General features: G+C 41.3%; 1 protein-coding gene across 2 annotated transcripts; it reads right to left on the bottom strand.

Annotated features, from left to right (window-relative positions):
• Positions 1–1,283: 1,283 nt before the first annotated feature.
• On the bottom strand, positions 1,284–12,786 carry KLHL31 (kelch like family member 31). Of its 2 annotated transcripts, none has more exons than XM_032864517.1 (3): positions 12,506–12,786; positions 5,126–6,330; positions 1,284–3,439 (listed from the first exon to the last, which is right to left on the bottom strand). In XM_032864517.1, the coding sequence occupies exons 2-3, from the start codon at positions 6,295–6,297 to the stop codon at positions 2,707–2,709; spliced, it is 1,905 nt and encodes a 634-aa protein (XP_032720408.1). In that variant the 5' UTR covers positions 6,298–6,330; positions 12,506–12,786; the 3' UTR covers positions 1,284–2,706. The 2 variants fall into 2 exon arrangements, with proteins under 2 accessions (XP_032720408.1, XP_032720407.1); XM_032864516.1 differs by having other exon boundaries at positions 12,457–12,785.
• Positions 12,787–13,471: the final 685 nt, after the last annotated feature.

The raw sequence follows: 13,471 nt of genomic DNA, 5'->3' as shown, positions 1-13,471 counted from the left end.
ATGTAAGCTCAAAACACATTAGAAATGACGTTGTTTTCCGGCTGGGAAACATGGACAAACCGTCACATTTTCTAGGAGCAATGGCTCCAGCACGTGAAAGGGGACACACGTTATTTTGATTCTCTAGACCTCTATGTCTTTCAGTTGTCCGTGAGAGATGTTCCAGGATAGAACAACTTCACCCACCCTTATGCTCCATGCTCCCTACCAATTTTCTATGTCAGAAATCCCAGGATTCTAAATTCATACCGTCTTTATTTATTGACCTAACTGTTGAAGCAGAAAATAGAACAGCGATGCACCTGGGAACGTGGTAAGGCCCAACGGGTGGTTTTCGGAATCTTCAGATAAACAATATGGAAAATATGTTACATGGTCATTTTAAATGATTTATCTGGCACTAACATGTCTTCACTCTCATGTCTAGAAAGCCACTGCCAAGTCTGTGGACAACCTCTTACCAAGCTCTGAAGGCTGAAGAACCCTCTCGTTTCAATCTCTCCTCATTCTCCCAAGATAAAACGCTACAACTGATTGATTCCTATTTCATTCCAAGCCTTAGGTCCTCCACTTCACAAAACCTCTAGAATCTCAATGGGAGACACATCTACTATTGTACATCAGGAATTATGCCTATTTGCCCCACTTATCACCTGTGATCCACAATAAATCACCTTTCTTCCTTTCAAAATTTATAAGATACTATAGGCTGCTCAATTGTACAAGAATATATTATATTTATACCAAACTAAAAGATGTCATAGCCGCCCTCACATAGGTTTTGTTAGTTGTGGCCAAACTAATTTATTAAAAATGAAGTTTATTTTACCAAAGATCCTGCAAGGACAAAAATTATCTATAGTTAGTACGCTGATAGCTTAAGGGGCTCAATGATTTAACTTGTTCCATAAACTTGTTTCTCGTACAGCTTTATTCTCCAGTGTGGATGGAGAATGAGTCAAGGGAGCAGGTGCCTTTAGACCTACTCCCTACTTGGAGAAGCTCCGAATGTTCTGTGTAGGGGGAGGAAACAGCCCAGTGTTTTTACATTAATAGTGCCTTGTTCTTCGTTTACAGTGTTGTAGGCTTTACCAAGTGTTACTGTTAAATACACATAGACGAACTTTTCATAAGGGGCGATGATATAAAATTGTTCCACAAAGTGTACTATTTGAACCACTCTTCACAGTTCAAATAAAATATTTTAAATATAAATATTGTAACACTAGCAATACCTAGCTACATAGGGTAGGAGAAATGGGATTAATGAAAACCCAGTTAGATTTCCGTACATCTCATGGTTAACCATTTAAATAGTTTTATTTTTCAAAAACCAATTGCACATAACCCATAATTGATAGGCCACATCTCCAAAAAAAACCACCAAAGAATAGAGTGATTAATTGTAAGAAAGGAAAATATATATCATTTACTACAGTCATTCCCTTGCTCTATAACTTGGCAAATATGTAAGAAAAATGATATCCAGTGGATACATTTTAATTTGCAAAGCTAATTTGGAGCAGATGAAGTTAAAACATATAGAACAGAAGGGCATTATTATTTCCATGTGAAATGAATGTGTTAGAGTTTTAATTAAGAAATCAGGATAATTGCTATGAAATGGGAAATGGTGACATTTACCAACAGGAGAGGCCATTCATCCTGTTACTGCCAAACCCAAGAATTCCAAATGTTCCCTTCATTCTCATCCATATAAAAAATGGGGGAAATCAAATTATTGCTATCAGTCGAATAATCTACGAGCTATATAAGCTTTAAGTTAATAGTCCTTATGGCCATAGTTTTATCTGGTGTTCTTCTTGGGGCTTATATTAGGGTCAAGGTTGCATCTTTTTAGGGTCAAAGTAAGACTCCCATGATACTGGCAATTCCTTTAATAGGGGACAAAGGTTAAAGTGCAAATACTTCCAGGAGAAACAACAAAATGACTGAAACTTACAAAATTTACACCATAAACTAAATGACTAGTAGCTTCTTCTTTGAGAGCAAGTATTTTTCGATAGCAAATACCCTGGGGACTGAGGCACAGAAGAAAAGAATTAAGGCATAAACCAAAGGGATCAGTGTGACAGTCCAGGGAGGAATCCCTGTTACTCTCCAGTCAAACCTTGTTTTAAGTTTTAGGACTTTATTATGGGACGCCTTTCAACATTCTTTACTCAGTCGCGTATGGAAAAAGAAACTGTATTTAAACGTAGAATTTAATCTTTATGGATATAGATGGTCTTCCATTTTAAAATAAAAGCTATAATTGAATACTTTTAATTTCCTAAAGAAAAAGACGAGAGAAGAAGATCAACTTTCGTACATGAAATTGCTTACTCACATAAGCTTCATGTGTACTAAAGGGTGGAAGAAAAATCTCAAATGTGGGTGTAACCGCTATCCATTAAGAGGCCATGCCCCGGTGGGAAGAGTGCTTACGACGAATTCTGTCTGCCACCCAGTGGCCGCTGAAATAAATGGTTTCTTTTCTTTGTTGGCCAGGGCCCCGTATTTTGTTTTTGTTTTTGTTTTTTAAAGAGGTAGATTACGCCCGTCCTACCAGGAATTCAAAACTACCAAGACAGAAGCCTCGATACGGCGTAAGATACAATCATTGTAGTAAATGTTATATATTTTCCTTTCCGCGAACCCACGAACGCCTGTTTGCCCTTTCTGCGTCCCCGCATCTACCTGGGTTCAGATACTGACTGGCACCGAGGACACCGAGCTGGCTCGGGACTCCCGGGTCACGCTGTTGGGCATCGAGAGGGTGCAGCAGGACACGCCCACGGTGGCCTCGGGCAACTCGTCGTCCTCCGTCCACTCGTTGAGCTCCGGGCTGAAGCACTGGATGCACTTCTTGTACTTCTTCTCGCCCTCGTTCCAGCCCCCCAGCAGGTAGGCGCGGCCGTGCAGCGTCGAGGCGCCCGCCGTGCTCACGCCCACCAGCAGTGGCGCCGCGTAGCTCCACTGGCCGCTGGCGGGACTGTAGCACTCCACGGTCAGCACGTCCACGCGCTCCCCGCGCGGCCCCAGCTGGCTGCCCCCCATCACGTACACCCGGTCGGCCAGCGTGACCGCGCAATGCCAGCCTCGCGGCGTGCTGAGGCCCGGCAGCTCCTGCCACGAGTCGCCGGTGGGGTCGTACGCGCACACGGAGCGCGAGTACGCGCTGCCGATGTAGCCGCCGGTCACCAGCACGCGGCCGTCGGCGACCGCGCTGGCGTGGCAGCAGCGCGCCACCTCCAGGGGCGTCTTGGGCTGCCACTGATTGGTGGAGGGCACGTAGCACTCGAGCGAGGTCAGGCTGCCTTCGGGATTGCGGCCGCCCACGGCGTACAGGAGCCCGTTGAACACGCTCAGGCTGAAGTGCGTGCGCTTCTGGGTCATGCTGGCCAGGTGGATCCAGGTGTTGAAGCGGGGATCGTATCTGAAAATGGCAGAGCAAGTGTGACAGCCAGGTTGGCGGCAGCCAGGGACCCACGTGACTCCACAAACCACAGCGTGGCCACTGTGACACTCTTCAGGCAGGGAGGCTACGCTAGGCACAGAACGCATTTCCTCACCTGGAGGCTGGGGTTTGTTTCTCAGCCAGTGAAGTGTGACAAGTTTGCGACTCCCCCCTCCTCCCGTTTATAAAACCACTGCCTTTATCGGGCCTCTTGGAGAAGTCCCCACAGACGCCACTCGTCAGTCCCTCTTCTTCCATACTCCCACATCATGGGGGGAGAGGGGTGTTTATGAGACGGGCTTGTGGGGGAGGCGGGTGGAAGCTGGGTATCTGGGGCAATCAGAAAGGAAACACTGCCACATTTAAGTCAGTTCCACACATCTTCAGACACCAGCCATCCCTGGCTCATTCTTACTGCTTAATTAGATAGGAGTTGGCTAACTGGACTTCTCCAGGTCTGGCAGACACCTGGCCACTGGAACAGTAAAGCTACATCACTCAACCAAGTCTTCTGTCTGCTTAGAATGAGATCAATGGAACTCATGTCCAAAAGCATCACCAGAGGCTTAACTTTCGATATTTCTCTATTTTCTAGTACTTGTCCATAGGTAAGATTTTTCAGCTTAGAGATCTGTTTTTTCAGTGTTTGATATTACAGTTATTATATCATAAGTACTGAAACCAATACTGCAAAAACGGTTGAGTACTCAACAGAGTTATCAGCAGGAGGAAAATAAGCAGTCGTAGAAAACCTGTTTTAAACTGCTTACATAGTTGCATTAGCTCGATGTTCCTTCATTTTTGTCCCATTTAACCTCCAAATCAAAACTTAACTATAGTTATAAATTAAAGGGCAAAAATCAGTTAGTTGTTTGGATTCGTTTAAATGACACACAGACATATAATGAAATAATAAAGGATATTTTCGTGATATACTTTATAAATTTTCAGATCTTGCTAATGAGTTATGTTTGACTTTGTACTTCTACCACGATATAAGCATGACTTCCTGACATTTCATATATATGAAAGTGTTTTTATTATAAATATACACAGACAACATGGCATTCGAATTCCATTTTCTGAAGGATATATTATACCCTTATTGTTTCTACGTGCATGAAAGAAATTGACAATTTCTATAGTATTCAGTCTTCAGAAAATATTTAGAGTTAATGACCTGCCACATTTTTTAAATGATCTCATTGTATTTGCCAATTATGAATCTGACAGTCATCAGTAACAGTCATTTAAAAGAAATTCTGTATTATTTTGACCTTTCTTATCACTTAGTGTTAAAAACTAAATTTGTACCCAGTTTGTTTTCAGAAAAACAGTGTACTGTGAAGGGAACCTTACGATAAATGAGAGAATATGAATTACCACTCACTTGTGGTATAACTTGTCTGGGTATCAGATTTCTCACATGTAAGATCTGAATAACCACATTTTCCCACCTCATTTCATAGGCTTATTCAGAAATCTGGAGTGCAATTTATATATGCATATACTTTATATAATGTGGACTTTTGTATATACGTAATGTGGCATTTTGAGTTACTGAGCCAATGAAGTAAGCTAACAGGCAGGACTCATTTACTTCTATGTCAGAGCAATTTCCTTACAATATTGAACCATTTCAGTTCCTAATAAAGGATCAAATACCTGCAGAAATTGCTGACTGCATGCTTGGCTTGATTTCTAGCATCATTCTGGTCTTCACCACCAGCCACATAAAGAAATCCATCCATCACAGCCACACACTGATTAAAACTCTTGGCTGGCATTTCTGTAAGCTTGCTCCATCCGTTTTCAGGGTCTCTGTACAGGATGTCTCTACTAAGGGACTTCTCCGTAAGGCCTGGACGTCCCCCAACAGTGACGAGGACTCGACAGCCCCCGCGGATTCTTGTGCGCCTAGACTGCAATGTGTTTTGACGATATGGAAGTAAGTGGTAGTTCATAGCATCTACAAGAAGTTTGTGACAATCAGCGTCTTGCATCATTCTTGGTACAGACTGAACGTAATTGACCAGGTCTTGTGCAGAAATGGTACCAAAGCGGATATTGCTCAGAAGATCTGCAGCATATTTCACTCTCTTTTGGTCAAATTCTAACCATTTCATTGCAATCTGGAATGCTACTATTTCAGAAGGCAACTGTAAGTCATCATCTATGAGAAGTTCATTAATTTGCTCAAATGTAAGTTTCAAAAACTGATCTGATTCTGCAAATTCAAGGAAGTTATCCCGGATAAATTTTTGGGCTGCTGCTTTGGCATTTTTCAGGGAGTATGTTTCAGCAATGTTAGCAATGTACATGCAATTCTCAACACTCATCTCTCGTATCAGAAAATCACTGCACATCTTTACAAGGGTATGGATCTGAAGATAGACAGCAGCAGAAATAATGCTTCCTATAGTATACAAAGAGAGCGTCAGCTTTCCAGTATAGGCATATGCAATGACAGTAGCCAGGCCCAGCGGTGAGATATCGTTGAGATCTATCCTTTGGGTAGATGGGTCTTTTTTTAGGATGTTGTAGAAGTATTCACTGCACGAAGCCATCACTGACTTGTGAACATCAAAGGACTTCGTTTTGGTGCCAATGACTAGGTCGCAAAGGAAGTTCTCCTGCCTCATTTTACTTAAGCCTTCCAAGAGGTTGGGGCCATAAGAAGCATCTGTTAATTCAGAAGAAAGGCAGCTAAAGCCATTGCCTCCTTCTAGGAGCCCATTCAAAGTGTTCAGTTTGTTCAGAGGTCTATCTTCTACGATTATGGTCATCTCATTAATATCTCCTTTGCTCTTTTTCACAGTCTTCTTTTTGGGGGCCATGTTGGCAAACACACTGTCACAGGCAAGATATTGCTTAAAAAAAAAAAAAAAGCATGGTTTTATTTTAACGGCTCTTTGGACTTTGAAATGCTACATTGAGAAACTGTTCTTTTCCATAATAGTTTTTAAATGACGTAATGTAGATTAAACTTCAAAGGGGATTTAAAGACTTACATTAAACTAAATGCACATTTTATTGAGTTTACTTCAGCATCAAGCACTGAAGACAGTTCTAGAAAGATTTATATTATCAAATGTGACCTCCCAGTAGCTATACTGCCAAGTCATTTTACTAATTTAAAAATTTTTTTTATAAACATATAATGTATTATTAGCTCCAGGGGTACAGGTCTGTGAATCGCCAGGTTTACACACTTCACAGCACTCACCATAGCACATACTTTCCCCAGTGTCCATAACCCCACCACCCTCTCCCTACGCCAAGTCATTTTATACAGCAGAAATGACCAGATAGTCTCTGATCTAGCTGTACAGCAATTACAGAATAGTAGTTAAACATCACATGAAGGGCTTAAAGATTAAAACTCTAAAGTTTTCCTCAGAAAAATACTGAAGTTCTGGAATCCATATAAAATGTGTGTGTATATATATACATATCAGAATAAATATGGAACTTAAAAATCAATGGGTAAGGACTTGAAGCGATACATTAGTTCAACTGATTTCTTTTTTTCTTTTTTTTTTAAGATTTTATTTATTTATTTGACAGACAGAGATCACAAGTAGGCAGAAGGCAGAGAGGCAGGCAGAGAGAGGAGGAGGCAGGCAGAGAGAGGAGGAAGCAGGCTCTCCGCCGAGCAGAGAGCCCAATGCGGGGCTCGATCCCAGGACCCTGAGATCATGACCTGAGCCGAAGGCAGAGGCTTTAACCCACTGAGACACCCAGGTGCCCCAGTTCAACTGATTTCTACTCTCTGCAGTCACTAAAATAACTTCCAGATGGACGAAATTGCTAGATCACACACACACACACACACACACACACACACAAACTAGAACAAAGTAGGTTTTTGTTCGTTTTAATTTTAGGGTAGGAAAGGCTCTCTTAAGCATAACCCAAAATCCAGAAGCCATAGGGAAAAAGACTGAAACATCTGAATACAAACAACAGCAGCAAAAACAACAAAACCCCACAACTTCTATAAAACATCAGATGTTTAAAAGACAAGCATTGATAGTGAAAGATGTTTGTAACATTCTTGACAAAAGGTTAACTGACATGTTTAAAGAACTCCAACAATTTATAAGGAATAGGTAATTCAACTCAAAATTCTCAAAGACTGTTACTAGGAAACTAGGTTGTTCACAGAAAATAAAATACAAGTAGTTGATCAACATATTTTTTTAAAGCTAAACTATAATCAGGGAACTGTCAACTGAAACACAGAAATCTTTTTACTTTTTGGTGGACACATTTTGCTTATCAGATGGTTAAAATATTTTTTAGTGTTCACAATATCAGATTTTGCTGTGGCACTGTTGATGGGAGTATGACTGATACAGTCTTTGCTTTGACATTAAATCTAAGTGTAGGAATGTGCTCATAGAGATATATCCTCATAAGGACATATTTATATGGATTCTACATACATCTGGTTCTATATATAATAGAACAATTTTCTATTATCAGTGTTATAAATATTTGAGCTAGTTTGTTCGTGTGTTTGTTTTTAGAGAGAGAGAGAGCGCAAGTGATCAGGGGAGGGGCCGAGGGAGGAAGAGAGAGAGATAATCTTAGGCAGACTCCACACCCAGTGCGGAACCCAACGCAAGCTCAATCTCAGGACCCTGAGATCATGACCTGAGCCAAAACCAAGAGCTGGATGCTTAACCATCTGAGCCACCCAGGCGCCCCAATATTTGAACCAGTTTTTAAACCTGTTTGAAGTGGTCTGACCCTTTAAGGCAGCTCTAAGCAGCTTTAGTATTAAACAGACTTGAAATATATTAAGTTTAGCAAATACATGCAGAACCTTTAAAATATCATTGATTAAACTGTTTTAGAATTTTTCAAAATACTGAGCATAGTTATCAGAAGATGTTATACTTGGACTTTTCAATTGATTTTACTTACAGCATGGTAGCATTCACTTTTTTGCGAGACTATTCTTTTTTTTTTTTTTTTCATTTTTAAAATTATAGAATCAGGGGTGCCTGGGTGGCTCAGTTGTTAAGCGTTTGCCTTCGGCTCAGGTCATGATCCCAGGGTCCTGGGGTTGAGCGCTGCATCAGGCTCCCTGCTCCATGGGAAGCCTGCTTCTCCCTCTCCCACTCCAGGGAGTGTTCCCTCACTCCCTGTCTCTCTGTGTCAAATAAATAAATAAAATCTTTAAAGAAAAGATTATAAAATCAGTATGCGTAAATTCAACAATTCACGGTTTGGTATATATTATTCCAGATAACTGGCTACGCTTACACAAACTTGTATCTGCACATTTTTGAGCAGTGGTGTGCTGATAAACCAGCTCTCGAAGGAGACAAGGGGTTGGGGGTGGTAGTGGGGGGAGAGCCCTTATTTGTAAGGTGTAGATTTCTTTGGTGCAAATACACTCATTGTAGCTGATTTTAAAGTGTCTACTGCTTAACAACCAGCCTGTAAAATTCATGAAAATGTAACAACTGCCTCCCATGAGCCAGTATAAGTCACTTCCAGCATACCACTCTAGGAGAACTTGCATCAAAGCATTTTTATGCTTTATTATTGGGAAGTTTGCTTTGTTCACCTAGCAGTAACTAATGGGTCTCCTTCCAGATTGCTACACACATAAATTTACATCATTCTTTTTAAAAAATTTTATTTAATTTTATTTTTCTTCAGTGATCCAAAATGCATTGTTTATGCACCACACCCAGTGCTCCATGCAGTACGTGTCCTCCTTAGTACCACCAGGCTCACTCCACCCCCCACCCCACCCCAAAACCCTCAGTTTGTTTCTCAGAGTCCACAGTCTCTCATGGTTTGTCTTCCCCTCCGATTTCCCCCAACTCACTTTTCCTCTCCATCTCCCAATGTCCTCCCTGTTATTCCTTATGCTCCACAAGTGAAACCATATGATACTTGACTCTCTCTCATAGTCTCCCATACTAAAGATATACAAAACACTTTTCTCTGGTCACGGACACCACAGCCTCCTTCCTCTCTCTGCTCGATCCAGGATAACCCAGAACAGTCTCTCGGGTTCCTGGAAGAGCTGCCCATTCACAACTAGATAGAAGGATAATAGAAAGGCACCTCCACACTCTCCTCCCATTGTCCACCACAGACCTTGGCTCCTGTGCCATTTCTATTATGATAGCGTCATACATTCGACATCCAATAAACAGCTGGGCAGTGATGTGAGCTATTGTACTTTTCATCATCTTTTGTATTTGCCAAATTTAAGTACATTAATAATTATTCCTAAATATAAGTCACCGAGCATGAATCTATATTATGTATTAATTGTAAACTATTACCTCCACTTCTAATTGAAATAATAATTATATTAATTTATTAATTGAGAACTGTGTGTGGAGCCCTGGGTTTAATACTTTACATGACTTTATTATTATTATTATTCTAAATTTAAGCACCACTGAAATCCAAAAAGATGGTTAGATTATGTTCATTTACAAATGAAGAGATTAAGAGTCAGAGAGACTTTGAAAACATATCCAAGGCCACACGAGCATGCAACCCATAGTGGAGAAAAGATTCAAACCCAGAGTGAGTCCTGACCACCGTAATCACCTCCCTCAAAGGCAGGGTAGGTTAAAAGCTGTAGCAGGTTAAATTTAGCTCTTTCCAGCATGAGAAGAGAGAGACTGACTAACGCGGACCTGAGGTTGTCAAATAAAATTTGAATATAGAGAACATGAAATGGTTCTTTGTAACTCCAAACACTGAAATAAAAGGATTGCCTTTTTGAGTTTAAAATAAATCGGAGGATGAAGTAAACCTGTGGATTTCTTAATTCTGTTACAGGTAGTAAAGACAGAAACTCCTACAGGTTGGGTAAGCCAAAAACAGAAAGAGGTTCAAGGAGATTCTGCATGAATTGGTTGCTCTGATCAGAGCACAAAGCACTTCCTTTTAAGTGTTGGGTTGAATATGAAATTATCAACCCAACCCAATTTGTTGTTTAAAAACAAATATGTATTCCATATGTTTTAATTTAGCTAGAGGATTATGCCTGGCTTTTATCTAAGTATATAGAAACTATGCACAAAATTAACTATAATTCCATTCACCAAGGCTGCATACAGGACACAAAGATACAGTGCTAAAACTTTTGGTTTGGGTTTTATTGGAATTTCAGGAAAACAGCTCTTTCTCTTCTTAGTCTTTTGTGTGTTTATGTGTGGGAAGGGATGGTTGGAAATATAATTTTTCAGATTCATGTCTCTCGGGTTGTCACAGAACTGGAAATTGAGTTTTAGTGTTCTTTTTGCTCTAACCATCTAATAGACCTATATAGCAAAACATCAGTGAACTAGGAATTCAGTTTAAACATCTATTAGATGGGGATATGTGTAACTTTCTCTTCTAAAACTTTACACAGAGTTAAGAATAAGCAGCTGGCTTTTGCTGCCAGAGCTGTCAAAGTCTGGCCTGGTATCTCTTCTCCCCTCAATATGGTTTTTCAGAATCCTACGATCAACTCTATCAGATAGAGACACACCAACTGGGACAGGGGATTCTTCACCTAGGAGGCATGCAGTGGGGTCTAGGTTGCCAGATTTAGCCAATAAAAATACATGATGTCCAGTTAAATTTGAATTTCAGATCAACCATGAATCATATTTTAGAATAAGTATATCTCCCATGCTATTTTGGGACACGCTTATACAAAAAACTGGTTTGTGGTTTATCTGAAATTCAAATGGAGTCTGGGTGTTCTGTATTTTATCTAGCAACCCTGCTCTGGTTTGCATTTCAAGTGAGTCCATGAATTCCATGGAAATATCTAGAATATTAAGAAACATGTTATGCATGTGTGTTTATGTGTCTTTTTCTGAGGAGTGGGCCTAGAGTTTCCATGAGGTTCTGAAAAAGACCCATGACCCAAAATAAACCTAGAACCTTTGGGCTGAGGACAGTCAAGACAAGAAATGGTAATGTAATTCTACTCTCTCTGAGGAGCCGGCAAGTCCCAGTGGAGGAATTACCCTAGAGAGAAGCTCCTCCTGGCCTGACACAGCCCTCAGATGCAAACCTCTACAACTGATTATAGAAAAGAATTGTCACTTTATATTTAAGAACATTCTCTTTTCTGCCGCCTTCTCTCCTTGTCTCCTGGGAGAGACTCTACACAGGGCAAGCTGCAAAGCCATGTGTGTAAAAGTGTCACTGTCACTCTCATGCCAGAATGAACTGGGATCCCAGAATGTGTCTTTGCCAAAGGGGTGAATCAGCTGCGCCTTTGCCCCGTCCTGTCACATTCCAGTCGCTGCATCTGTCCCAGCTCATCAGCACGGACTCCGGGAATAGAAACATTCCAGCTTCTGCCGCTTGCCATTTTAAGTGAAGTCTGACTTAAGGGGGGGTTTTCCATTTCACCGTTTCACTTCTAACGTAAAACTGAGGTCAGGATAGCCAAAGGTGCACATTAAGAACAAAAACTCATTTTATGGTTAAGTAAGACCTGTGTTCTTTTTATAGAGGGAGTTTCTATGTTGCCAATATGGGTATTTCTGGGAATTCAAGGAGTTCTCTGACTTTTGTGTTACCGATTGAATTAAACTGATTGTATTTCATCTAAACCTATCAGGTACTGAATGTTTACAGGGTTCCTGATAAAAATGAAGACGGAATTCAAGACTTTGTGAACAAAACCTACAAATGTTACTTTGTCCCTCCTTTCTCTATAAAACGGAGGAAGATGAACATGTTTTAGGCTTCAGAGACTGAAAATTATTAATGGAAATGACGAGTCATTTTACTTTTTAAAAGCAGCCCTCTCACGCATTTCTGTTACTATGACATTCTCTTGATCTCTGGCATTCCTTACACTGGGAGAGAATGTGTTCTGGCTCCTGATTTCAGATCCAGAATATGAGCCCTGTGGTCCGGCTATAGACTGCCTGTCAGTGGCACAGCCCCACCGCCACGAGCACACAGATACCTCCACCCTCTCCCACCCACCCACCCATACGCACCCTAAAATCTAGAAGTCAGGAATTGGAGATCGTGGTCCCAGCTCCTTACCCTCCTGTTGGTGTCTGGATGTGTAATGATGAGTTTTCAGCAGGAGGCTCCTCTTGGGAAGCAATCTGTGGGGAGAGAGAGGGAAGGAGGGAGAAGGAAAATGCAGCGGGGAGCCACCAGCAGCCACCGGATGAGTCCCAGCAGCAGCAATTTTTAGAGTGACTCTTGCGGTCCTACTGGATGAGGCAGCAGAGCCCACGCTCCCTCACCCAGAGTACAGTCCCCTCTCCCTCTTTGGCCTTCAACTCCAGGCCTCCTGGGGCAGAGGCGGGGCTCTGGTTGGTAGAGAGGGGTTGGGTTTCTTGGCCTGCTCAGCTGTTTAAACAAAAAAATAAGTAATCTGTCACCCTGGGTGCGAGGAAAGAAAATTAATTAGGTGGGAATTGAATGGTTGGAAGCAGGGATTTCAGGGTACATACTTGGTAAGAAGAAGGGAAGTTGGTGAAGAAAAAATTAGCTTCTAGAAACGTCAATCCCCTGGTCACCTCAGGTCCTCTGAAAAGATCGAGTTTATAAATAGGCTGTTCTTCAGAAGTGGAGCGCATGTTCAGGAGGACAAAGTGCTTTCTTTGGTACCTCAGATATAGCATCAACACGATTAGGGTCATGGTATAGTTGCACAGAGTGAGGTCTGGGACCAGTGCTTGACTCTCGAGTGATCCCCAGGGATGTCTGAAACTAACACACACTCTAGCACACGGGCAGGTGTAGAAATACCCACTTCGGCAACACTGCATATGAAAACAAACAAACAAAATCAGAGGATTACAACTGACAAGGGTGTTTCTAATAGACGCCAAGGGTGTGAAACGGGTAATAAGAGTTAATGTGATATTAGACTGCAATAATGGAAAAATAGGTCTGGAAAATTCATGTTGTAATTATTTTTCATTTGTTGGATGATGTGTTAGTCATCACTTTGCCTGTTGGCACACTAGGAAATTATTCTGCACCCTGAAAGAGGTG

The sequence above is a fragment of the Lontra canadensis genome, unplaced genomic scaffold (genome assembly GCF_010015895.1).
Source record: "Lontra canadensis isolate GAN:19392208 unplaced genomic scaffold, GSC_riverotter_1.0 scaffold27, whole genome shotgun sequence".
Lineage (NCBI taxonomy): Eukaryota > Metazoa > Chordata > Mammalia > Carnivora > Mustelidae > Lontra > Lontra canadensis.
Note: the sequence above shows the minus strand (reverse complement) of the source record. Positions and strands in the feature narration are given on the sequence as shown.